We start from the raw sequence: 26,888 nt of genomic DNA on the forward strand, positions 1-26,888 counted from the left end.
ACATAATCCAATGAGAAATCATTGTAATGTGTGCTCAGGTCTGGAAATCTTAGAAAGTAATTAGTTTGGATGTATGGTGGGTGGATGATTTATGTGGCCTCGGAGACAAACCGTGCATCGCTACTGGCTTGCACACTGTCGAATGTGAGCAGATTTAGTAACAGCCTGGTTCCTCTGGCATACTGCATCGAACATACTAACTCTTTTTCTGGCGTACTTGATACTACAGTAGTACACTCTGTGTTTTTCTTGTGCAGGCTCTTTTCTCCACTCCTGCAGCTCCACTGGGGACGCTTTGTTTATCATGTGCACTCAACTGGTTGTGCTGCCCCTCCCTCTCCGGTTTACTGTTTGTTCTGCCCGCTCCTTCAGTCGCACAGTAGATCATCAAATACATCTCTGACTTCTAACTGATAACTGATAACACCCAAAGTGACGACTGACTGAAAGACATTTATTTGCTGGAGCTTTTCCACGAAACAACATGGGTCCATGTGAAAGCTTTGACCTTGTGGTTTAATTAACTGCTACCATCAAATATCTAAATGAGGTTTTGCTGATTGCCTGTCTAAAAATTACACAGAGATACACATCGTTTGGCAGAGTGGTGCTTTCAGAATGCAGAATTTAGTCATGTTTCGTCACTTCTGCAGCTCCTCTGCTTAGTCCTTAGTTCCTCGATGCCAGCTGTCAGTATCAGATTGTAAATAACTTTCATGCTGCCATTCACGCAGAGACCAACATAGTTTTTTTTTAAGTAATATGGCTTGTTGGACTGACTGCATGTAAAGATGTAAAGAGAGAGACGAACCCCTTCTTGACCTCACCCAATGGCAGTTTTGAAGCTCAGCGTGGGTGACATCGGCCGACGCCATCTTGGTGGCACTCCCAGCTGAATCCAAAAAACGTGCGAAGACGTGGAACGAGCCATTTAGTTTTAACTCAAACAAGTGACGTATGTTTTTGCACCGGTTTGGAAACACATTTATCTGAGCTGCAACTTCGGACGTCCGCGCGGATTGACTCAGTTTTGAAAACAACCTCTAGTGGCCGTTTGTGGAACTGCGATTTCGGCCACTTCCGCGTTAGCTTGGTTTTTCCAACCCCAGAAGTTGGTTTATTGTGCGTATTTCTTCGTCCGACGTGAATCCAAATCGATGTAATCACCAGTGAACGAGTCATTCAGCCGTGAACTCCTGCTGTCCCGGCCATGTGGCCATGTTCCACCGTAAGCTCGCGCCTACTCTGAACTGTACAATCCAATCATGTCATCTTAAGTGGTTTTCACAGTCGGGGGCACGTGTGTTGGTAGCCAGGAGTGTGTGGCGGACGAACCACCACCTGCACACACAGTATAAATAATTCACTGTGGCCGCTGAGGGGTGAAAGGAGGTGAAGTGGCTGCGGGGGGCCACCACCTCCACCTCCGCAGACAATTACAATGGAGACACATGAACTCACCTGGGGCCCTGACAGCTGATTGTGAGGGACATTTGTATTTTAGACTGAAAATCTAATTTGTTAATTCATGTAAATTCAATCATCCAGTAGTATGTCTTAGAAAATGATTATATTGTGGTTGTTTCTTGTTAATAAGGATGCTGTGTTAGCGCACTGACTTCGTTTTCATGTGGTCAGCTGATGCTCCTCTCTGCTGTCTCTCTTAACCCCGCCCTCTCGTGGCGCGCAGGGACAGCGAATCAAACTGATTGGGGGAGATCCTCAACTTGGCTCTCCGGAGCGGAGTCGGCGCTCCTCCTGGCGCGGTGCAGTCTCAGTTCTCCAACCGGACCGGCATGCACTACCCGCGGAGGAGGAAGTGAGCCGCTCCGACCGTGAAAGATGCAGGCGGAGGACATGGAGGTACCTATCATTAATAACCTTAACGATAGCGGCGACAGACAGAGGCCGAGAGGGAAAGATGTGTTCAAGGATCAGCAGAAGGAGTCGGAGGTAAATCCGAGAGGCGTTTGTGTACAGTCGGCTGCCGCGGCTCATGGCACAGGAGCGCACTGGTGGAGGGATGTGTGTGTTTGTGCGTTCTTGCTGCTGCTGCTGCTGTTGTTGTTGCTGGGGAGCTTTCAGATATCAGCCGAATGTCCTTTCCATGCGGTGTCTTGGCTCGGCAGCGTGTATGCATGCGGGCTGGCAGGCAGGCAGGCAGACAGACAGGGAGGTGTTATTTTGGCAACCGGCTCCTATAAATAACCCCAGCCGTAAGCCAGCAGTGGAGCTCAGCGTGGAGAATGCAGGTGGTGAAATGTGGCTGCTGCTGCTGTCAGGATCACACCACCAAGCATGTCTACACATCTACACGTTTGTGTGTCATTATTCTCTTAGTCTGTCCGAATATCACACCTGTCCTAGTCCTTGGACATTCGGATGGTGGCCTTCCTTTAAATAATGAATTCCAGTTTTGACAGTCTGCTCATCTTTTAAATGAGTGTTTGATGGTTGTAGCTTTACTTTGAGATTCAGGATTTTGGATTTTTTGGGAAAATTACATGGGGTTAAAGGTTAAAGCATTATTCAAAGACAGAGGGACAACTTGCAGCCCCACACTCAGGGTAATAACTCAGAAAGCGTGCTTTTTGTTTACATGCTATAGGGATGTTATATGGAATGCTTTTTATCACAGCGCGTTGATTTAGGATTTTTGACCCTTTCATTGTGCCAAACTGACAATATTTCAAAACTAAAATGATTATTAGATGTCTAATTCTTGTCCGGTGTAAGGTTTTGCTGCTTTTTTGGTTTTCTGACGCTGTCAATGTAATATCTTTTCATTTTAAACTGCTCTTTGGACGAAACAAGCAATTTGAAGACGTCACCTGGACTGATATCTCTTTTTTTGGGCTGTTCTCTTATATAACCAACAGATTCATCCTAATAACTTAGTTAGTTTCTGCCCTATAATATTTCCATTTATTCAATCAAAAAGCCTGCGAACGTCCCCCGGGTCAAGTTTGCAAACTGATTTCATTTTATTTTAAAGCAGCACTCTTAAAGATCTCCGTCGCTTTCTCTTTGGCGACATCTGTGGCGGTAAGTGGTAATTACAGGTGCGTTTTTGAGCAGAGATCCAAACAAAGTCTCCACAGACACCCACCACCAAACACTGTAAACACAAGAACCTTCTTTATGGTCGTTTTACTGTATAATAGTAGGCTCAATCACCGTTTTGTTACCTCATCGAGTGATAGAACGTGATTTGACAAATAAAAATGTCAATGAAAATCTTCGAGATTGACACTTTAAAAGTGTCCGTAGTCCTCCAATATGAGATAGTTGTAGCCTCCACTGCTTTTCTAAACGTGAAGCCAGCAGGGCTCCAGTTAACTTTGACATCTGCCTTTTTTAATGCCGTGCAGCTATAATTCATTCTCCTCATGAAAAAATTACTAGAAGACTGGGGTTCATTCCTGGGGTGGCTCAGCCCAGATACATAACAAATGTAAGTCAGGCGGACAAAGCCAAACCATTCTGCGAGCTTAGAAAGAGCACGCTGAATGGTTTTGAGGGAATTAGAGCATATTCGTCTCACAGCCGTTGGATTCAAGGCCGGGGAAGGTGGGGGGTTGGTGATAGTACGGCTTCTGAATGACACGGACGCTGAAAGCCTTTAACGTCAAAGCCATGTGCTGATGCTCTGCCTGGCCTCCGCACTTGAAGCAGGATCTAGCGTCCGGGGTGAAGTTAACCTCAAACCTGATTCATTCATGAGTGGGAATTGTCATCTCTTTGTCCGTGTGGCATATGTTGGTAGGGGTTGGGGGTGGTCTGCGTTGACACTGTGCCCGGTGTTTGCTCGCTGATGTGGTGCAGAGTGTGCGGGCACAGAAGCAGTGCCAGGTTGGAGCAGGGACGGCTTTCGATATCAGCCGGTGGCAGTGGATGGAGAGAAATAAGATAGATTAGAAAAAAAAGGAGAAAGAAAGAGGGAGATCTACGAGAACAGAGGGCTACTCCAACTCCAGCAGGATGAGGCTGATCAATCATTTAAGTCATTTACCAAGAGAAGATATTAAACATTCCCTGGTTACAGCCTGGAATGTGCTCCTCTTCTTAGTTTTATGTTATTATAATCTAAATACCTTGGAATTTTGCACAGTTTTTTTTTTTTTTTGACAAAGATCAGCTTTCCACTGGTTTATTGTAAGTGAGAGTCATCTAGAAAAAAAAAAATAGGTGTTGCATATTTGCATACATTTGAATTTAGCAATATTTGCATCAAAGTGTAATGTCAGGGTGTTTGTTTCCAGGCTGCTTGGCAGTAATGAGCGATATTGCATGTTTTTTGCTGGTGAAAATGTGTCTCGGTTAGTTGAGGTTCTTGGCTTTTTATTGGCATTAATCACGCAACATTTATTATGTAGGAAGTTAAAGAGTCCTTAACAGCTCTCCTAGCCTGCACCAAAGTTCTTCTCCCGGCACTGGAGTCTATTTCCTAATGATTTCCAGAGCTTGTTACAGGCAGCACCTGGTCACAAACCCACAGACTTTCCTCATGTGCGCTCTGAGCAATAATAAGTCATTTACTTTAATCATCTGCTCTCCTAATTGCTTCTCATTTCCTGGTTTACAAGTGCAGTAACGACATGAAATCACATTACTTTTGACTCAGTGTCATAAACAAACCGCTGGCTCACGTCCTGCGTGTTTCCGCCTCGTGCCGACTCGGTTGCAGCAGGTATTTATAGGAGACAGTTCCATGGCAGCAAACGGGAGTTATTAAAGCGGGAGAGCTGACTCAGAGAGAGCACGTCCTTATTTACCGTCATGGGTTGGCCCCCGAGGCGGTTTTCACGGGGTTAAACACACCTTACTTCTGGAGCCTTCTGAAGCCTGTCACATCCGCCACGAGTGTTTCTTAATTCTCATTAGCATAAAATGAATCTTTAATAATCCCTGTAGGGAAATGTCAGTTCACATCCCCCACCCAAAAGGCGGTGGAATAAGTTTTCCAGTCCCCAAGCTATGTCTCTTATTTATTATCCTATTATCCTAGTAGTGATCATACATTGTTTCACTATTTCACATTATGCTATGATGATCTCTTAACCACCTTTTACACCGTTGTACACCAGAACGAAAAAGCCTTAACTGATTCTGCACTGGCTGATTTATTATGCAGTATTATCTTCCTTTCAGTGAGGTGTTATTATATGTACTGTACACTCTGTTTCCCTGAGAAATTGTTTCACAGTACTGCTAAATGTGTGCCTCGTTGTGAGCTTGTCAGCCTGTCTCTATCTAGTGTGCTTGTGTATAAAAGCTTTTCAGTTTTGGTTTTACTCATTTAGATGAATCAAAATTCATTCAAAATTGATTAGACGCCGCTTTGTCATTAAGCTAACCAGAGCTGAGTCTACTGCCATGCTAGCAGCTCCGTTAGGCTAAACATAGAGTGGTGCTTTAAGATGCCATACATGCTAATAGCAGCATGCTTGTTAGCGTGCCATATTTATCCTGGTCTGTTAGCATGCTGACAGCATGGTGTATGCTGCCTTCAAAAGGAACTTGTTTGATTTGACATGAGAAGTCGCGTACTAGTCAACAGTTAAGCTAACAACCGAGTAACTTAATGTTGTAAATTCAAAAGTATAGTGAAATGACATGTTGTATAATTTTAAAAGAAAATTCTATATGACTAAATTACAATATCTGAACTCCTCTAATTTCTGAAAAAGTCACAAACGCGTCACAACTTGTGATATCAGAATACAACCCAATTTAGCGTTTTTTGTGTGTACCTCGTATCTAAAGTAGATTCACTCAGAACTGTTAAACACATGGTTGCTAGCCCTGCACGGTATGAGGACATTCTGCGTTGTACGTTAATATTTTTCGATATTGACCTAATTAATTTGAGGTTAACTGACCGCTAGCTTTAAACCCAAGCTACCCGGTAGCTAACCTGACTGGCCAAATGGTTTGACTGCATAACTATATCCAGGGCTCCATCTGATTGGTCAGAAGATTCTTTTGTGATATGTTCACGGTACATGATCATATCTTGATTATACATAATACAAATACAAGTTATTAGGGCTACAAGGCAAATTACAGGACTACAAATTCAGCAAGATTAATGCTCTGGGGAGCCTGAATATCTTTCCATAGTAAGATTTTATTCAAATACCAGCTTGGAAACAGGAAATAAAGACTAAACATGCAGAAGATAATCGTGAATTTTTTTTGTAATTTTTTACGCCTTTTCATTGTGCTGTTCCATGTTATTTTTAGTGATCGTATAGTACTGTATGCTCTCAGCTACTGTTTTCTTTTTTTACAATAATCAAAATGTGACTCAACGTTACAGTTGTTTTTTTTTTTTTTTTAGAATAGAGCTTCTGAATGCCGGAAAAAGTTGGTGTGATTTCATGTACCCAGTGACCGTGTTGAAGTTAATGTGTGCAGTCTGTCTCGTGGGCAGTCACAGGGTGAGGCTAAAGTCAGAGCCAGGAGGGACCCTTGCCCACTAATCGGCTCTGAGACGGGGGCCATGCTGACTCGCCTTCTATCTCCTCAGTTCTTACTCTGGTGTTGTCAGAGATGCTTCAAGAGTGGTGCCCTAGGCCAAGTTCCCCATTAATACTTAACTGAAGTTACAGAAAAAAATATTATCCAAATCGGCTTATTTTACCCTCTTGTGTCCTATACAACAACAAAAAACCTTCCCACATTTCATTGCGGTAGTTTAAAGTTTTTCATCCAACTGGTGCCCACTGATTGCCTGGGGCCCCAAGCAGTTGCCTGCCTTGCCTGTTGACAAGCTTTATCGGTGTTGTTCATTTCCACGCCAGACTAGTTTACAAAGGAGAGCCTCCCGTGTCCGTTCAATTAAACTGATTAAAGCAGAAGCTGTGTGTGCCCATAGAGAGCACCTGTAATTGTGAGCGCCTCTGCATAAGAGGATCGGAGAGGACAAAATGTAAATGATTAATCACCGCTGCATGGAAATCCAGCGGCCAATAATAAGTGGAAATATGCACATGATGAGGAAAAACGAGTGTGTGGGTGAAGTGTGCGCTGTATGTGTGTGACAGTGAATGAAGTAGTGGTAGTAGGTGTTAGGTGTAATATGGGAACAGCCTACGGTATGTTTGTATGCGTTCGTATGTGGGAGTCAGGACATCTGTGATTTACTGATACATACTATAATGTATACAAATGTGTGTGTTCTTGTTTTTCACAGAGCTCCATGGAGTCTCCAAACCTGGAGTTTGAGTACGGAGACACGGACACACTCACGGCTGAGCTTTCAGGTACGACTGATCGCCTCCCGGTAACTGCAACAAAAACTTGCTCTTGCTTTACTTTCCACTGTCAGACTTACAGATATAACATGTTGCTATAAGATTTCACCTCCATTGATACTTAGCATACACGACAATTGCAATTGATGGTTCAATCATTCAACTTTCACATTCTTCAGGATTTATTCAGCCACTCTATGTTACACATAAAAACAACACAATAAGCAGGAGGCACATAACAGATGCTCACATGTTTTCAATAGAAAGCCATGTATGAGTAATGTTATGAGTAATCATAAACACTGTGATTATACATAGGGAACTGCTGACCAGCATCTGCGTAGCTGGTAACAGCTTGTTTGTGACTAGGAGCTTGATTAATGAATCCTAAAAGAAGCATCAAAAACAACGATGCTGATAGATGTTTGTAACTGGACTTTAGTACAACAGTTTAATCCAAGTTTATAATTTAAAATCCACTCCTCTCCAAAACTTTTCTGTCTCTCATCCAGCCACTGTGCAGAGAGAAACGTCGAACAAGTAATAAAAATATAAATGTGCTCCTGGTGGATGGCACGCGGCGGCCGGTTAGCCAAAAGTGTTAGTCACACCGGCGAACACACACAAACAGACAGACAGTCACAGGGCGACAGCTCCTCTGGGTCAGCGAATGACGACTGCTCTGAGAACAGGAGGAGGACAGTGTTACGAATCAATAGGCTGTGTATGGAACAGATGAGAGCCACAGAAGAAGACAGAGCCTCCAAGTCTGTCCATTTGTTTCTGTAGTGTACCACATATTATATTCTATTGTAGTCCATCTGTTATGACCATTTGGGTATTCTATTCTGTTCTGTTCTGTTCTATTCTATTCTATTCTATTCACTTGGATGTTCAATGCTATGCTATGCTATGCTATGCTATGCAACACTAACTATTTGGGTGTTCTATCCTATTCTATTCTATTAAATTCTATTCTAACCACTTGGGTGTTCTATTCTATTCTATTCACTTGGGTTTGCTATGCTATGCTATGCTATGCTATGCTATCCTAACCATTTGGGTGTTCTATTGTATCTTATTCTATTATATTCAATTATAATCAATTATAATCTAACCACTTGGGTGTTCTGTTCTATTCTATCCTATTCTATTATATTCCATTCTATTCTATTCTATTCGATTCTATTCACTTGGGTATTCTATGCTATGCTATGCTATGCTATGCTATGCTATGTTATTCTATTCACTTGGGTATTCTATGCTATGCTATGCTATGCTATGCTAACCATTTGGGTGTTCTATTATATCCTATTCTATTATATTTAATTCTATTCTATTCACTTGGTTGTTCTATGCTATGCTATGCTATGCTATGCTAACCACTTGGATGTTCTATTCTATTCTATTTTATTCAGTTCTATGAGCTTTAATTTTAACCCGATCAATGCTTCAAGACCATCAACTTAACTGCAGATTATAGCTAATCGATCAGCCGGCTGTTTGTTTCATCTCTTATTCTGTTTGTTCCCTCCACAGAGCTCTACAGTTACACAGAGGAGCCAGAGTTCGCCCTGAACAGAGACTACTTCGAGGAGGACTTCAGGAGCCATGGTGGGTGCATGTGTGAAACTAAGCGTCTTGTTGCGCGTCCCTTAATGTGTTCAGAGTTGCTGCAGTATACCAGGTGTGCGGCTGCCTCGCAGTGGGAGAGAGGTGGAAGAACCGAGCTGTTTGCTGTGTTTCCCACAGATTCTCTAAGCCAAGACTCCTGCTTTGCCGTGCCATATCAAGCACACGCAAGTCAGCAGATAGTAGACTGGATCTGCTGTTTATCACAGAGACCTTGGCTCCTCTAACAGTATCCATCAGAACAGGACTGGCTCTAGTGCTAGTTGATAACAGTGTCCTTAGGTGGAATGTTGAAGGTTAACAAACACACAGTAACGTGATTACTGAAGGGATTATTACTGGAATTAATACATAAATTAAACAACATTTGATTTAACCGTGATGGAGAATCCTGAAATGATTTACCTAGAGTTATAAAATGTGCTTTAGTGTGCTGTTGTGGTTTTTAAGCTGATGGGTGTGAGACGAGGGTGAGCAGACACATCAAAGCTGTCTGCTCTTTTAAGCTGTTCAAAGAATGAATATCCCCACGGATACACGAACGTGTGATTAATGTTTGGTCACCGAGAACAAAGAGACTTTTCCACCATGAACTCTTGACATTATCGTCAGTGTGATGTTAGATCAGGCTTTAATACAGTGTTTCTCTACCTGATAAGATTATGTCTTCATTGATAAGTACAGTTTTTATAGAAAAATAATACATATTTGCTAAACTGAAGTAGAATATTATTTTTTCAGTGCAATTGATAGCAAAAAAATATGATTTTTGGCAATGACGGAGCTGTAATTTCGAGAATAACAGTGTCATATCATGTCCAGCATAGCACAGGGATTGTACGGAGAATAAAAAAGGAGCCACAGAGGTCTCAAGTCACTCTTAGTAAACAAAAGAGCATCTTTTCATTTGAACCGGGGGAACAAGAGATCCTCTTTCTCTGTCACCCCCTCTCCAAACCGAGGAGTAATGAATAGCGGGATTAGATGAGGGCATCTGTGGCTGCTGTTTTACAGAGATAGAGCACAGAGCCGCCTCCTCGCATCCCCGTCCTTTCATCCGTGCGGGGCGTGTTTGTGTTCGGCTACTTGACGGAGGGTGGTTTTCCTGTTCGACTTGTGCTCTTTGTGCCGTGCGCCGCGCGAGGGCCGCTGACGGCGTGCTCATCAATGCTTTATGTCTCTACCCACAAATTCCCGGTCAATCACTCACATAAATTACAGTGATTATCGTGACGTGTCTAATTTAAGCTCTTCACTGTAAAAAAAAGAGAAAGTTTTCTGAGTGCAGAAGGGAAATTGACTTGAGCGCTCAGAGTCTCTTAAGTAGGATAAGATCGGTGCTTTATGGTGTTACGCTGCTTGACGGCGTTACGCTGCTTAATGCCCATTACTGTCTGCTTAATCAAATGAAGGCTCTAAGAATAGACAACTTCTCTGGCACAGACTCAGGCCCATTTGTTTTCTTTTAGTGCTGCACTGTAGCCTGGCAGCCAGCCTGACTTTCCCTCAGAATCTTTACAGAATCTTTATGCGGCGGGAAGTTGGTCTGAAACCGCTCCGTTGGGAACTGATTATGCTCCGGCAAAGATGTTTCCGGGCCAATCAAATCGTTTAAGTGGGCTTTATAGGGTGATGGATAGAAGGATAGCAGCAACGTGGTCATACACGTCAACTGTGTCCTTGAATTTGAATTTGTGCTAAAAAAAAGTGTCTCTGATTAGTTGGAGGACTGTCCACATGCATGCAGAGCTCAGCCATTTACTAAATTTGCCCCTTTTAAAGCATACTTTAAACATCAAAAAGGAGGGGATGAGAGATGAGAGATGGGACCACTGTTGATCTAAACTATATCATCAGAGGTGTAAACTGTATACTGAGAGATACTGTTCCGAAAGTAACCTTGCGTCCTCCCTGCAGCTCGACACAGGCGGTGGATCGAGCAGACGGTGGAGGAGCAGAAGGCGTACGTGATGAGGCTGCTGGACGCCCTGGAGGTCACGGACAGGGACAAGAGGCTGAAGGTGGCCCGGGCCATCCTCTACCTGGCTCAGGGTGCGTGAGGACTCGGCAGGACATCTTGATTAGGAAGCAGAAGTGTTATCAGTACTATTAACGCTGGCTTGTGTTCAAATGTCCCAGTAGATCAGTGAGTCAGATTGCACACTTGCAGGTGTAAATTAAATCCGGCCACCCTTCATTTTAGATTTTATACATGTAAAAATGTCTTTTATGCAAAAGAAATGTTGCACCTGCACCCAGAGCCGTTAATCCGTTTGCTTCCAGGATTCATTAATGCTGTAAAAGATGCAAGCAATTTAGAAATCTCTCCTTGTGTCCCAGGAGTGTTTGATGAGTGTGACACCGAGGTGGACGTGCTCCACTGGTCCAGGCACAACGTCTTCCTGCTCTACGACATGGGCATCTTCACGGCACTGCTGGAGCTGCTCAGCATGGAGATAGAGTGAGTGAGACGCGCCGGTTTACGTGCTCCGTGAGACATTTCTCCTTTTGCTGCTTTAAAGTTAGAGTGTAAACACCGGGTAATGGGGACAGACACAAAGAGATATCGAGCGCGAGGGGATGAAATGCAGGGACGCTGGTAACGCCGGCCGCCTGTGATCAACACTTCAAACCCTTCGTGAAGGATGCGGCACGGTGGCGGCTCCTTTGAGTCAGCTTTGTTGCTGCTGGTGTCATCCTCAGTTGGGATCCAGCGCTTCTTTGTTGTTACATAAGCTGTTTCGATGCGTCAATGGCACAGTCTGGAGTGTCACCAAGCTGCACAACAGCCCTGGGTCGTAAAATCTGTCTGGTTATTATATTCGTACCTGTGCTCTCTTTGACTGCATGAATGTAAAGGCTGCCTCATGTGTTTTTAACCTCTTAAATAATGCAACTGCTGTGTGTGCAGTAACAGTCAGGCGTGCAGCAGTGCAGTGAGGAAGCCCGCCATCTCTCTCGCAGACAGCACGGAGCTCAGGTAAGCGGCATCATCGCGTCGCTCCGCCCTGCTTAATGCTTAAAATCCAAACCTCTGTGTCATCTGGCCTCATGCACACACAGACACACACCCAGCCTGCAAAATGTAATTATGCTCTTTTGTCTCTTTGTCTCATATTCATTCATTTTCATCTCTACTTCTGCTTAATGGGATGGATTTTTTTATTTTTTTTTAACAAAACCGCCCGAACACAAAGAGCTCCGTCTGTGCGTTCCCCACATGAACACTTACAAATAATTACAAGCTATAGAGGAATGGATTTGCACAAAATTGAAACCCATTCTTAGTTATTTTGAACGGAGTGAGATGCTTTGTTGATTGAACAAAGCGTTGAATGCACAAAACACCATATCAGATCATTTACTTTATGTTATCCTTCTTGTAAAATCTCGGTGCGTTGCTTTTCCTTGCAGAGTGTTACTGAGCATCATGTACCTGATGGTGGAGACCATCAGGGTTCAAACAGAAGATGACCGTCCCGAGTGGATAGCAGCCAGAGAGGCCTTTAAGAACGAGCTAGGTTTGTGTATATCTGTGTCATTTAGTGTTTTTTAAATTAAATGAGGGTATATCTTTCATAGTCAATCATTATATTTCAACCGGAAATGTTGCCTTTGACGACTCAGGTTCACCCCTGTACAATGGAGAGCCCTTTGCCCTGCTCCTTTTCACCATGGTGACCAAGTTCTGCAGCATGAACGCACCACACTTCCCCATGAAGAAAGTACTACTGCTGCTCTGGAAAACAATTCTGGTTAGTACATTAGAATCATTTAGACTGTGGCATAAAATGCGTAAAAAGGCATTTTAGCATCACTGTCTTACTTGAAAGTTAAAAACATTGACATGATTTGAAAGTCCTCAACAAAAACAAAAACTGCAGGCTGACCAGGACAGTGTACATTCTCCTGCTTTTCCACACTCTCCTTGAATTCCCTGCACTTAAACCTGTCTTTTTTTTCCGTCTTCCAGTTTACTTTGGGTGGTTTCGAGGAGCTCCAGGAGATGAAGGTGCGAGGCCGGGAGCGTCTCAACCTGCCCCCGTTGCCGGAGGACAGCATCAAGGTGGTCAGGGCCATGAGAGCGGCCTCGCCCCCGGCCTCCGCCATGGAGCTCATCGAGCAGCAGCAGCAGCAGAAGAGAGGCCGGCGCAGCCGCAGGGTACAAGCCTCGAAAACACACACACACACACACAGACTCCACACGGATATTTAGAGACGGAAAGTTTCAGCGTGTGCATCATTCACACATATACATATATGGCAGTTCATTAGGCACACTGCTGATTACCATAACCTTCATGAAGAGATGATTTAGTGCAGGGCTGGTACATTAGAATGCATTCGTTTTCACTAGTTTACCTAATGTTTTGGCAATCGAGTGTATAGTTTACTTACTGTTCTTCTGACACATGTGCGCATTAAAGTTTTACTTATTTAGACAATTCCGGGTGTCCAAGTGTAAATGCATCAGTCAAAATAAAAAACTACATGCAGCCTGTGAAAATGTCAAGAGTTTAAAGACGTCCAGTACATCCAGATGTTTATCTGAAGCCACACATAAGTGTCTGGTTCTCTAACCTAGCTATATTACTAACATGCCATTGAACAGTTTCCTCTGTTTCTAGTAAAGTGACCCTATAGAATTCCAGCTCGATCTCACCCTCTAACTCTTTGCTGGGTCAGCTCCTTCCAAAAGTGCTTTGGTGCCAACATCATCAGTTCCCTGTTGTAAGTCGGTAACCACAGATGATCTTGGCGCTCCGACGGCTTTGAGAATCCCAGCCTGTTTTTTTTGTTTTGTTTTGTTTTTTTATAGTAGAGCTTTAACTGGACAGGCTTTCTCGCTCTCTCTCTCTCTCTCTATCTATCTATCTAATTGCCCTCTGGTTTCTTATTGCCCCTCTTCCTTGTGTCCCCACAGAGTGCCTTTGTTGATAGCTTGGAAGGAGACAGTCCCTTTCCCAAGAAGCAGGTCTTTACCCAAAAATTCCCTCTTTTCCTCCTGCATTTCCTCTCTGCATTTCCTCTCTGCATTGAGCTGGACTTCTTGCACTCCTCTCCTGCATCCCACCAACCCCTCCTCAGCCTCTCTCCTCTTTCTGTTCCTTTGCCTCCCGTTCACCTTCTTGCTCTGTTCTCCTGTCATTTAACCTCATCTTGTCCTATTGGGATGCACCAGACTTATTTTGGAAGTTATCTCTAGACACTCTATTGAACAACATCTATATCAAAGTAATCAGATACTTTAATTCTCTCTAATTAATTCTCTCGATGGTTTTGGTGCAGCCTTACATTTTGCCATTATTTTAATACATTTAATTAACCTGCATGCATGGATCATTTCTTAATTTTGTCTTGTTTTTTCATCTCCTGCTTCTACTTATCTTCCTTTCACATGAACCCATGCGATTATTTTTTTGTGCGTGCCATTTTCCTCCATTTCTATTTACCCTTCATTTATCATTCTCCGTATGTCCTTCATTTCCTCCTCTACTCCTCCACATTGTCTTCTCCCATTTTGTCATTGTCTTCCCACTTTCCTCTCCTCCTTCTTTTATTCCCCTCTCGTTCCTCACTCTCCTCTATTCTCCTTGCTCTCTCTCGTTCTCCTCCTTCACTCTGGCCTGCTCAGTAGGGGTGGTGGGGTTTGTGGGACCGGGCCTACTTGCTGGCTGTTATCATTGCCTCTGGAGCGGTCACTGCCCACTATCCCATAAAGACAGTTTCCACTTCAAGCATCCAACAGTAGGAGCATCTCCCTCGTAGTCTTCATCACATCGCTACCGGGTTTGGCCTCAACAATCACCTTGCACCGTAGACTCAGGACTAGGGGTCAATGTCTTTAAAATGCATTCATTGAGGAGGTGAATTGAGATCATGGTTAACATGCCGCTGTAGGTGTAGTTTTTTTTTTGGGTTTCAGTTGACCTCTCTCTTTAAATGGATGTCATAAAGCAGTTGCCCCCTAACCCCGACGGAGAAACGCCAGCTTTACCTCCCACATAGCAGAGAATGGCTTTTTTCATAGAGAATGGCTCACAACACAGTCTCACCTTCTCCTCTCTCCCTGACACCTTCCTCCCACCATGCACTCACTATACTCCTCACGTAGCATTAGTACTACCACCGACACGCCATACATCGACTGCAGCAGCTCAACTAATGGCCAGAACGCTGACTCATGCCTGATGCTTGCACTATCGTCACAATCATTCATTGGAGAATTGGAACAAAGATATTGTGTGTGTGTGAATGTGTGTTTTGCACTTGGGGAAAAAAAAGTTTGTGTTTAGACAAGAGTTCGATATATTGAGCATTGTTTGCACTTTTTGTCTGTTTCTCCTGAAGTGCAGATGTGTGGTAAGTTGGATCACTTGGAGAAAATGTCACATTGATTTGAACTTTCCATCTTGGATTTTAGTAATCCCACAGTTTTGATGAAAGTAATATGAGAAGAATAATACCAGTCTCTCATTTGTTTGATAAAAGTTAAGCAAGTGCAAGTAGCGAGTTAGCTTAGCTTAACATAAACACTATAACGGTAAAGTATCTAGCAAAATATGCTCCTACTTTCTAGGCTGGTGTAGCCATTTGGACCAACTTTCCGCAAAAAAATTGCGCGCACATGTTTAAAATGTAGCTATGTGTTAATGAAAGAGTTTTAGTTGTGCCACATTAAATGTAAAACTATGGCTAAGACAATGGCTAAAGTAGCTTAGAATAGCATTAAGGCAAACATGGGGAAAAGCTAAGCTAGGTCTGTCTAAATGTTTAAAAATGACAACAACAACAACAAAAAAATGCCTGTCACCATCCAAAAATAGGATGTTTAAATTTGTGTATGTCTAGCTGTGCTGGTTTGCAAATAATATGAAAGCTACATTTAGTTAGCTTAGTTTAGCTTAGCAACTTTAAATGTTAAAGTTGCCATTGACTAATGAATGGCATTTATACCTCCAAATATAATGTTTGCTAATTAGTATACTTTAGATGTGCTGACTGGCAGATAATATAAAACTATATAAATATGGATGAAAAGCTTTGTGAAATATAAAATTATGACTAAAAGACACTTAGCTAATTAAGTTAATTAGCAAGCTTTAAATGTGCTGTTTGACAGATTTAAATTTTTATTTTTATTTTTTGCAGCTTTTATACCAAACTAAGCTAACCTCTTGTTTGTGTTTTCACATTTAAAGCACAAATTCACCCACATAGATGTTTTTATTCCTGCTGTTTAATTCAACCTCCTCTCAGATCTGTGTGGGTGTGTACGAATCGTGTGTGTTGACTGACACAACCTCACTCTTCTGTTTGTTTTGTTGCACCTGTTAGAGAGCAAACAGTCTACACCTTTATCATTTGCACTGGGACATGTAGTTTGGTGACGTGTAATTGCCAGCTCATAATCGCCTTAACTTCTGCTAATCTAAAGCTCTAACCAGCTGTTGGGTTTTATAACAGCTGTATCTATGGATCATTTTTCCAAAAAGCAAATAGGTGCATTTTCCTGAAAACCAATAACAATAAGGTTGGCGTTCATTTTAGTTTGGCCCCAGTCTTTTGGATTGCATTCACACTGGAGACCATACAGCTTTTATTATTGAAGGCTGTACACAGTATGTTTTCAGGCTGTCTAATATGTGGTATATAAGAAATACCTACGTCAGCATCTTTCTGTTATGCTTTGTCTGCAACAAACTCACCTCCTTAGGATTGTTAGCCTTGAGGTTGCATTGTCAGAAAGTTTATTCTCTATGTACTGAGTTGAGGACCATATGTGAAATGTCACATCAGTGTTTTTTAATCCTACCTGGGCCACTTGGATCTCCTCACAGTCTGCGTCCTAGGCCTTCTCTGAATGTGATCTTAGATCGGATCACTCAAATGTGGCATCAGTGCGTCCTGGGCATGTTCACACTTATATTTTAAACTGGCCACTGGTGATCCAATTGCCCAGGACAGATGTTAATTCAAGGTGTGAACGGGGCCTAGGTGTAACCTGCAGCCAGTAAAGATATGTAAGACATCAAATTTGAAGTACTGCAAAAAAACAGAGAACTTAAATATAACCTGTAGGCTTCTTTAATGGGATCTCCTCAAACTAAATAGGTTGGTTTGATACATTTTTTTTTAAATATTTATATTCCAATATACTAAATCTAGACAGTAGTAGTAGTAATCCCAGTTTAAATATTGAAATCTTGCACCTTTACCCCTGGGATTTACCACATCTTTAAAAGTAAATTAAATGGGTTGATTACTCCATGATTTATTGCCACTGTCATTTTTTGGCATGACAGTCCCTTCGAGCATAGCTCACCCTCTGTCCTCTCTCTGTCTCTGTCTCTCTCTCTCTCTCTCTCAGCCCCTGGTCAAGCAGGACAGCCTGGACACGTACAACGAGCGGGACCCCTTCAAGAACGACGACGCCCGGGACGAGGAGGAGGACCCAGAGGACACGGACAGCGGCATCGAGGGCGAGGTGGACCCTCTGGACCGCGACGTCATCATCCAGCCGCCGCCTCCGCCGCCTCCTCTGAGACCCCCGACGGAGAGGGTCAACTTCCCCAAAGGCCTCCCCTGGGCCCCTAAAGTCAGGTTAATTGATCGGGTTTTTATGCTCTTTGTTTAGCTTTTAGTCTAAAATAAATACCCTTTCATCCTCTCATCCTCTCTCTCTCTCCCGATTACCTACTGTCTGTCTCCACTACCACCTATCAAAATAAAAGCATCAAAGCCCCAAAAAATTCCTTTAAAAATGCTACAAATTGATCCCTGTCAGTTTTTTTTATAAGCCTAAAGCCGCAGAATAACACCTCTAATGTGGCTTCCTTCTGTTATGACCATTACAGTAGAGAAAGCCTTCCCACCATTTGTAGCTGGTGTCAGTTTCCAGCCCCGATTCCGTTCCACCATGTGAGAAATTAAAACTACACTAGACCTTTACAAATATCTCTTACAGTTTTCCCTCCCCTCTATCATGCAGCAATATGCTCTCCATCTGTGTATCCCAGACAGTGTCCTGGGCCTCTCTCCGGGGTGCCACGTCTGCCTCGGGGACACTTTATAGCGCAGCATTAATCATTCATTCATCAGCAGCAAACCCCTATTTTGCCTCGCCGCTGGTGAACTTCATCATCCAACGTGCTCGTTTTCGATCGGAGCGCCGCAGCATTCGGGGCTGATGAAATTCTGAGCAGTGGGAGGTTCTGGACGGAGAGCAGCAGTGTGACTGATGAGATTCGGGAAAGCTTAACGCAGGGCTGTGTGTGTGGGAGAGGAGCAGAGATTTTTAGGAAATGCTGCTCCTTTGAAAGGCGGCTGCTCATCTGCTTGTTCCGATCCAGAGCTGCTGCTGCTGCTGTGGCGGGTGTTCTCAAAATGAGTCTCAGCTAATCTGACTGCAGTCTGTGTGGGTTTCTGCAGGGAGAAAGACATCGAGCACTTCCTGGAGACCAGCAGAAACAAGTTCATCGGTTTTACTCTGGGAAAGTAGGTGTTTGCTCTGAGACATTAAAAAAAAATCCTCATATGATTCGTAACTTATTTCAGTCCGACGTAACTGTTCTCTGTTTTATAGTGACACAGAAACCCTGGTGGGATTACCCAGACCCATCCATGAGAGTGTCAAGACTCTTAAACAGGTGAGTGGGCTGCATCTCATTCTCTCGTCACATTTCTGAACATCCTTCCCCTCCTTCTTCCTTGTGTCCTTTGCTTCGGCTCATTATGGACACAGTGTTTCCTAATCAATACTCCCACGCCGCCGAATCCCCTGATATTAGCATCCCACTTAAAAATCCATAACCCCTGTTTGAAGAGACGGAGAAATGTAGTTACACCGATGAATACCCCTCTGGCTGTCAGTTAACACTTATTCTGAAGCCTTTTTATACACTGTTTTTTGTGTTTTTCCTTCTCTCCTGCAGCACAAGTATGTGTCCATTGCTGAAGTCCAGATCAAAAGGGAAGAGGAGCTGCAGCAGTGTCCCCTGACTCTGGTCAGCAACATTATCAGCAACTTGTACTTGTATAATCTCTCTAATTACAGTTGTGTCGCAGCTTTTTTTTTAATCGATTGAATGCTCCTCTAATAGACTAATGAATCCCTCTCACAGAACACAAATCATAAGCTAAATAGATTTTTAGGTTGCCGAGCTTACTCATTTGTGGATGTGGTTGCCTGGCTGGACTGTGACTAAATCGCATCTGGCGTTGTTGTGTTTTCACTCCCTATGCATCAGTTGCAGTTGAGACATAGGTGTTAACTGACTCATTGTTATGACTGATGTATTCTGGGGGCAGCGGGGCCTCGCTTTAAATATTCTCCCAGCTGTCTCTTATTCATGGAGGCTATTTGTAGAGGTGCTGCTGACTGAAATTTCAAGGTTTCAAAAAAAAAACCTTTAAGATTTGAGGCGTTGGAAGTCGTCACCTTGGTGATGTTTGTGCTGCGTACGCGTGTGTGTGATTTGATGTGTGTGTGTGTCGATAGGGCGAGGAGGAGGTGGAGGAGACACCGGCAGAGATGTTGTACCTGGGAATGCTTCCCAACCTCTCACAGTATGTGGTGAGTCCGTTTTAATAGTGTCCCGTACTCCTGAGCTAAGGTGTGACAGGGTTTGACTTGGGCTAGATGCAGTCAGAAATGTGTTTCCCAAACTTTGCCTTGCTTTGGTAATGTTTGATAAAGTTTGGCATTTTCTTCCCCCGTGTCAGATCGCCCTCCTGAAGCTGCTGCTGGCTGCAGCTCCCACATCCAAAGCCAAAACTGACTCCATCAACATCCTGGCTGATGTGCTGCCTGAGGAGATGCCGTGAGTGCCGAGGGGAAGGCGGACGCGCAGTTTTTTGTTTGAGTTTTACATTTAGATCAAGCAGCTCCAAAGAATAAGAATAATTAATTAATTTTAAAAAAAATAATGAAAAAAAGATAATCCTCTCAGGAACATTCTCACTTTACTGCAGATTTTTACATAACTCATGATAATTAGATAATTTGGCTACTATTTCTACAGAAAGACAAGTCTGCTGTTCATATCTTGGCTGATGAAATTCTGAAATACACTCCTTTGTGGGTTTCTTTTTTGCAGCAGACTGACTGACACTCAGCCAATGAGATTATCTAAAAAAAAAAAATCAGTCTGACATTTTCATGGCTGAAATCCACATTTCCTTCAGCTTGGTTTGCAGTTGCACTCTACCTAGATACCTGGAGCTTGTTTACATGATCTGAATTCTTTATCCTGCGTGCGTGCGTGTCCTTCCTCCAGGATCACCGTCCTGCAGAGCATGAAGCTGGGGATTGACGTGAACCGCCACAAGGAAATCATCGTCAAGGCCATCTCTGCTCTGCTGCTGCTGCTCCTCAAGCACTTCAAGCTCAACCACATCTATCAGGTTACCGACACACGTGCACCTCCATCGTTACCATTTTTCTGTCCTATTTTCTCCATTTTGCCTCTGTAGTGCATACACACTAATATCCGTGCACTTCCCCCTTGCTACCTTCTCTACCGTCCAACTGATTAACCGGTCAAGTGTGCCATTACTTTCCTCCTATTATCCTCCTCCTTTTCTCCCTGCCTTGGACTCCCATCCCCCCTCACGACCTCCTGCATCAACCTGATAGGCTCTCGCTTATCACGCTGTCTGAAATCGCCTCTCTCATAAAAGAGGATTTGTCCCCATTTCAGGTGCTTAGTATCGCTCCTCTATCAGTAGTCCTCTGGTTCGCTGGGATGGGGACAGGTATGCAGATATTTTCTGTTGCTAGGAGGGGACATTCCTTCACACTCTTTTAATTGGCTGCTCAGTGTAGTTATAGTGGTGCTGCCCTCTGCTGCCACAAAATGAGATTACATGCTGAAGATGGAAGAAATTGGTTATTAAGTCAGAAATTAAGGCTACATGTAGCAACATTGCTGTGATATCTCCTGTCGAATTCAGCAACAAAATTGCTTCTGTTTTTAATCTTGCTGAAGTGAATGAGGTGGATTTGTATATCTCCTGCATGAGAATTAAAATCCCCTTTTTCTTGACCTTTATCCCACACAGCAAATTCATCAATAAAACAGGATTATCACATAGCGGATTATTTTTTTTCTGCAGATCATAATGCCAAAGAAATATCCTTAACCTTGTCTAAAAATGATCGTTCCTTTATTAGATCTCACGGTTTATTCGAAGCAGTTACGTTTTTAGCCTTCTAACTATTTCTCACCGCTACGCCTCCTCTTTTCTTTCCCGCAGTTCGAGATCGTCTCCCAGCACCTGGTGTTTGCCAACTGTATCCCACTCATCCTCAAGTTTTTCAACCAGAACATCATGTCCTACATCAGTGCCAAAAACAGGTGGGATTGTTTTCTCCTCCTCCACGCCCTCACTAGAGGCACCGCCGTGTTTGCTTTGCCGTCGAACGAAACTCTGCTTCGCCGCTAGTCGGGGACTGTGCTTTACTTCCATCTATTTTTAATCCTTTTAAGCCATCAGCGGTGGTTAAAAATAGATTGAAATAAAGCAAAACAGCAGAGTGCCCACTGTTTAAACGCTACTGCAGGAGTAGAAGCACGTTTCCAAATCTCACCCAGGCATCTATTTGATATTATTACCTCAGAGTTGTTCTTAGTTGACTCAATTATGTGCATATCTGAGTATGAGCGTACCTGCGGTTTCAGGTCTACAGGAGGTGGCACAGATGGCATCATAGTTGGCATAACTTTGACAGTCAGGTGTGAAATTTAAAAATAGACTTTACGTCACCAGTGTTTGTCCTCCTGCTTTTAAGCCCTCTGTATCAACAAGGTTTCTGTCTCTTAGAACTTTCACAGACTAAGTTGATGTTCAAAAAGTCAAGGACACTAAAGAGATTGAGGTGATTTACAAAGTGATCCATGTGTGACTTTGTGTGTTCACTTTGTAGCATATGTGTGCTGGACTTCCCCCACTGTGTGGTCCACGAGATGCCCGAGCTCACGGCCGAGAGCCTGGTGAGTCACCGTCTGATTGATCCTCTCCGGATGAAGGTCGACTACAGATGCAGCCTCAGTTTCGTTTTGACCTTGGTCTCCTTGTGTGTGTTTGTGTTTTCAGGAAGCGGGAGACAGCAACCAATTCTGCTGGAGGAATTTGTTTTCTTGTATCAATCTGCTGAGGATCCTGAATAAGCTGACCAAGTGGAAACACTCCAGGACCATGGTGAGTTATTCTGCACCATTCTGCAGAGACAGAGAAAGGAGCGACCAAGCTGACGGTCGGCTGTTTGGCGGTGTCGGGGCGTAGGTGCAGAACATACGTGCTAGCCATTAGAAGTACTAGTAGTCTTTGCGGTGCATTCAGTTGCAACCATTTGGTCCAGACTTGAGGCCATGTCAGAACTTTCTGTGCTTGTCCAGCCGCTGAGACACGAGAATAAGGAAATACGTTTTCTTGACCAATCACAACCATTGTGGTCTGCGTCACAGGGACACAGAGCTCCATTTTTTGAGAGGGGAGCATCAGGTTACATCGTGGGCTACGACAGGAAGCGACAGGCGATTATAAATTGAGCTTTAGTCCTTGGATGTCAGTTTGGTGTGTCCTGGCATTTAGGGTAGTACAATGACTTAGTCTTGAAGTAACGTGATATCTCCCTCATTACAAGTTCCAACATATTTGCTTATTGTTTGGATTCATGTCAAAAAACAAAGTCTTCTCAAAAGATTTTTTAAAACAAATGTTACTCCTGTTTCCAGATGCTTGTCGTTTTCAAGTCTGCCCCCATCCTGAAGAGGGCCCTGAAGGTGAAGCAGGCCATGATGCAGCTCTACGTCCTCAAACTGCTGAAGATCCAGACCAAGTATCTGGGCCGCCAGTGGAGGAAGAGCAACATGAAGACCATGTCGGCCATCTACCAGAAAGTCCGCCACAGGCTCAACGATGACTGGGCCTACGGAAACGGTGGGCACCGGTTTTTGTGAACTATTTAAACAGTCCACTCCAGTAGAGAACCATTAGACATTTTAGAGAGGATGGCTCGTATCTAAACTCAATTAAGATTCTTCAGTTTAGATGTTTGGTCCACAAAGGACATTAGGAAAACACTGTCACTCTTATTTGTCACAAGTCAGTTGAGGCTTTAAAATCTTCAAAATGAAGTGGTCGTGGAGCTAAATATTCCCAGCAGTCCTCCTCTACCTGCACACAAATCTGATTTAACAGGAATAATACGTATTATAACTACTCCATGTCTATTAATTACTACATGTTCATGTCATGGTTGTACGAGACCTCTATGTTCGTGTGCGTGCAATACAATACTCCAGCAGCCACTGCTGAACAGTCTGGATTGTGTTGCCATGGCAACATGCAATGGGGGGACTTTCAGGGTCACCGTCCCTCACGGGAGAGCAAGTGATCTGTCAGCATGAGTGTCGGAGGGAGAACGATAGATAGAGGCAAAAAGAGGGAGAATTGTAGGAGATGGAAAGGAAGTAAAGATTAACAGAGCACGGAGGAAAGGGATTAGACGTGAAATCGATGCGCGCGCAGGTGTGTGTTTTGCTTCATGGCTCAGAAGACAATTTGCATTAAAGAACAAGGTTGAATTGATTTTTTATTTTTTTTGTAAGCGTTTAATAAAAGACGTGTCCTTTGCTTAAATAATTCCTCCGTCTGCTCTCCATCCCAGACATCGACGCCCGGCCCTGGGACTTCCAGGCGGAGGAGTGCGCCCTCCGGGAGAGCATCGAGAAGTTCAACAGCCGCCGCTACGACAAGAACAAGAACGGCGACTTCGCGCCCGTGGACAACTGCCTGCAGAGCGTGCTGGGCCAGCGCGTGGAGCTGCCCGAGGACTTCCACTACAGCTACGAGATGTGGCTGGAGAGAGAGGTCTTCTCGCAGCCCATCCAGTGGGAGGGGCTGCTGCAGAATCCATAAGGGGTAGGAGAGAAGGAGGGGAGAACGTGGTTCTAGAGCGTGTTCTTGCTGAAAGAAAGTGAAGGTCATATTGAAGAGTAACGATGGAAGAAAGGGGGAAGGTAAGAAAAAAAAGAAGCCGGAGATTGTGTTGTGACCTCCCAGGTCATGCGGCGAAGGAGAAATGAAGAGAAGCTGGAAGCAGGATGGTAAAATGAAGTTGACAAGCTCACTGTGAGCTTGGCGTCCATGCCGCACACACACACAGACACTTGACGCTAACATGTGCCTACGACTACTGTGAACACACATGACAGGCAAGAGCAGAGGTAGCAGTTCATAAGAAACATCTGGTATCACTGTAGCAGGAGACTGTTTCTGCCCCCGTGTTACACGACGAAAATGTCCGTTTATAAAGTACGTCCCTCTTTTTTAACACGTCGGTGCTTTTCTGACTCCCTGGTGATGTTTTACTATTCATTTGTATCGGTGTGTGTGTGGTAGACATTTTACGATTTTTTAAAGAAGATGTACATTTGAATGATTTTTATTCGGTTCCTTTTTTATTATTATTTCAACATAAGAGAATAGAGTAGGGATTGGGATTGTTGATCATCGGTGATGGATTTAAAATGTTTCTTTTTTACGTATTTTCTAGAAAGAAATTATTTAAAAAAAAATGACAAACCACAGGGTCATGATCGTCCAAATGTAGAAGTGGGAGCGATTTGCTCTCGTGGCACCAAAAAAAAAAAAAAAAGTGGATAAAATATACCAGCTGTAAGTGTAATGGCGTGTTTGTGGGTGTTAAACGTTTGTATGAGCTGAAAGGAAAAAAAAATAAAAACGGGAAGAAGGTTTTGTGTTGAGTAAACGACTATCCTATTTGTTTTCTTTTAAAGCTGCAGTGCGGAACTTTTGTCTCCCCCTTCTGGCGGTGGGTAACAGTGCACATGATGCATGCAATGAATTAGTACCTCTGGAAAATGTCTCTATGTTATTTAGAGTTGAGTAAATGTAATAGCTGGTTAGTCTTTTACAAATATTTTACAAATACCTTCCTGCTCAAGGGTAATTTTCTTTGACAGGAATCCTTCCTCTGAAAGTTTTTTTTTCACGTGGAGCATCAGATACTTTTCTAGGACACTTCCCGGTTTCTGTTTCGGTCTCCTCGACTATTTGCAACTCTTGTTCCTCCACCATACCCTTCTTTGCTATGGTTGCTGCCCCCGTCAGCTCTTGGAAAGCACTTCATACTAGTTGATTGTAAAACGCACCAGCGCAGGAATGTCACCGTAGACTCCAGGTTTAAAACTCCAGATATTGTGCAAAATGCAGACTTTGAACTGCCACTGAGCAGCTAAATCCTTACCGTGTCATTTTTATATTACGGAAAAGTCCCGCACTCCAGCTTTAAGAATTCCTGCAAAAGTCAAAGCTGGTGTCCTCCAGGATTTGTCCATGTACATATCACGAACCTTAGCTTTACTCGAGTTCTAGATGGTTCCATAGAAAAGTCTAGGGTTGCTGCCGCTAACCGCTAACACAGCCGCTAAGATTTAAACAACAAATTTTTTGGTTGTTTTTTTTTCTTTTTTTTGCAATATTTCAGTCTGTGTTTTGGTCTTTAGGCCTCAGGAGTTAATATGGAGCCAGTAATCGCCACAAAGCATGTTTCATTTTTAGACTGGAAGAGAATCAACGGTGAAAACTAGCTTGCGCGCAGAGTCGCTTCCCTGGACTTTTCCTTGGAGCCGAAAAGCGGGAATTCTGTGCGACTCCCTGCTTCCGGCCAACAGCGCCCTCTCCAAATACCCGACAACAGCGCAATACACAAACCACCAACCACATCGGACTTTGCCGCCCCCACTCGAGAGACCCCAAGCAGTCGTCACGAAACATGGTGCTGTTTTTTCTAGTTGGTCTTCACTGTAACTTCCTTCAACTACCTAGTGAGCGCGCCTCCAGATCTGAGAGCTCTGAAGTCCTTCCTGGACATGTCTCTACTCAAGCACAAAAAGAAGCACAGAGGACACACGGCATGGATTTTTCTTTTGTACAACTCTTGCTTGATTCAGATTGTCACCCGCTAACTTTGAGCGGTCCAGAACCAACGTGTATTATCTTTGTATAGAGTAGTCTTTTCAACACTCGGGTTTTGTGCTTCTTCTCTGTAGAAAATGTGCATGATCACTGTTCTGTTCTGTACCCTTAAATATGACATTTTAAACGATATTTCCAGCACAATTAGAATTGTATTTTTTCTCTTAAAGTCATGGTGTACTGCATGACGAGGGATTTTATTTATTTTTCTTGACACCTTGAAGATATAATAGTATATATTTCATAGATTCTCAGGTTTACGGAGAAAATATATTGCAGAGGTTTTAAAAAGCTTCCTTGCCATCGTCAGGCTCACTACCTATAGTAAAATATTAACATTTATCCTCATATTGTGGTACTACAGTCACATGTCGGTCTCATTTCTGGTTCAGATGGGTGTTTTTTTGTTTTGTTTTGTATCTCGTGCCAAATTTGAGTGCCATTTTTTATTATTTTTTTTATTTTATTTTTCTGTTGACGCCTTAATCATTTTGAAAGCTCTGCTTTCGAGTCACTACTGAAGGTTTGCAATACGAAAACGTCATTTTGTACCTAAGAACTATTACAATCAATGAAAATTGCTGTTTCTCGTATCTGTTACAATATTCTACCAGGAAGTGTTTAGCATTGTGTTGATGTCGCTACGGTAAATGTGTGTGTTTGTCACTCACATTTCTATATCTGTATAGTCTAGATACAGTAATTTGTTCAGGGGTATGTGCAATTGCAGATAGAGGCATTATACGATAGAATGACAAATTACAATATCAAGAGTTGCTTATTAAAGGATGTTGAACACTCGCAAACTCGCTTTTCATTCGCTTGGGGAGTCTTGCAGCGGGGTTCACAGATGGCGGGGAAGCCGGGTTCGCTCGCAGAGGGTGGCTCCGAAGGTTGCGCTGAATGCACACACACGTCTTGTCACGCACTTCCTCAGGCAAATGTTCCAGCAGTTTGGGTACAGCTGTCGAGGATGGGAAAGCGAGCGCG

General features: G+C 43.4%; 1 protein-coding gene across 1 annotated transcript; it reads left to right on the forward strand.

Annotated features, from left to right (window-relative positions):
- The first annotated feature begins 1,779 nt into the window (after positions 1-1,779).
- On the forward strand, positions 1,780-26,862 carry strip2 (striatin interacting protein 2). Its single transcript, XM_084573607.1, has 21 exons — positions 1,780-1,953; positions 7,199-7,268; positions 8,799-8,873; positions 10,809-10,943; positions 11,232-11,352; positions 11,803-11,871; positions 12,306-12,412; positions 12,519-12,646; positions 12,865-13,053; positions 17,263-17,495; positions 18,324-18,389; positions 18,478-18,541; positions 18,827-18,898; positions 19,393-19,467; positions 19,617-19,714; positions 20,171-20,297; positions 21,150-21,250; positions 21,820-21,886; positions 21,990-22,094; positions 22,631-22,835; positions 23,566-26,862. The coding sequence occupies exons 1-21, from the start codon at positions 1,843-1,845 to the stop codon at positions 23,814-23,816; spliced, it is 2,469 nt and encodes an 822-aa protein (XP_084429733.1). The 5' UTR covers positions 1,780-1,842; the 3' UTR covers positions 23,817-26,862.
- Positions 26,863-26,888: the final 26 nt, after the last annotated feature.

The sequence above is a fragment of the Chelon labrosus genome (assembly GCF_963514085.1).
Source record: "Chelon labrosus genome assembly, chromosome: 23".
NCBI classification, from domain to species: Eukaryota; Metazoa; Chordata; class Actinopteri; order Mugiliformes; family Mugilidae; genus Chelon; species Chelon labrosus.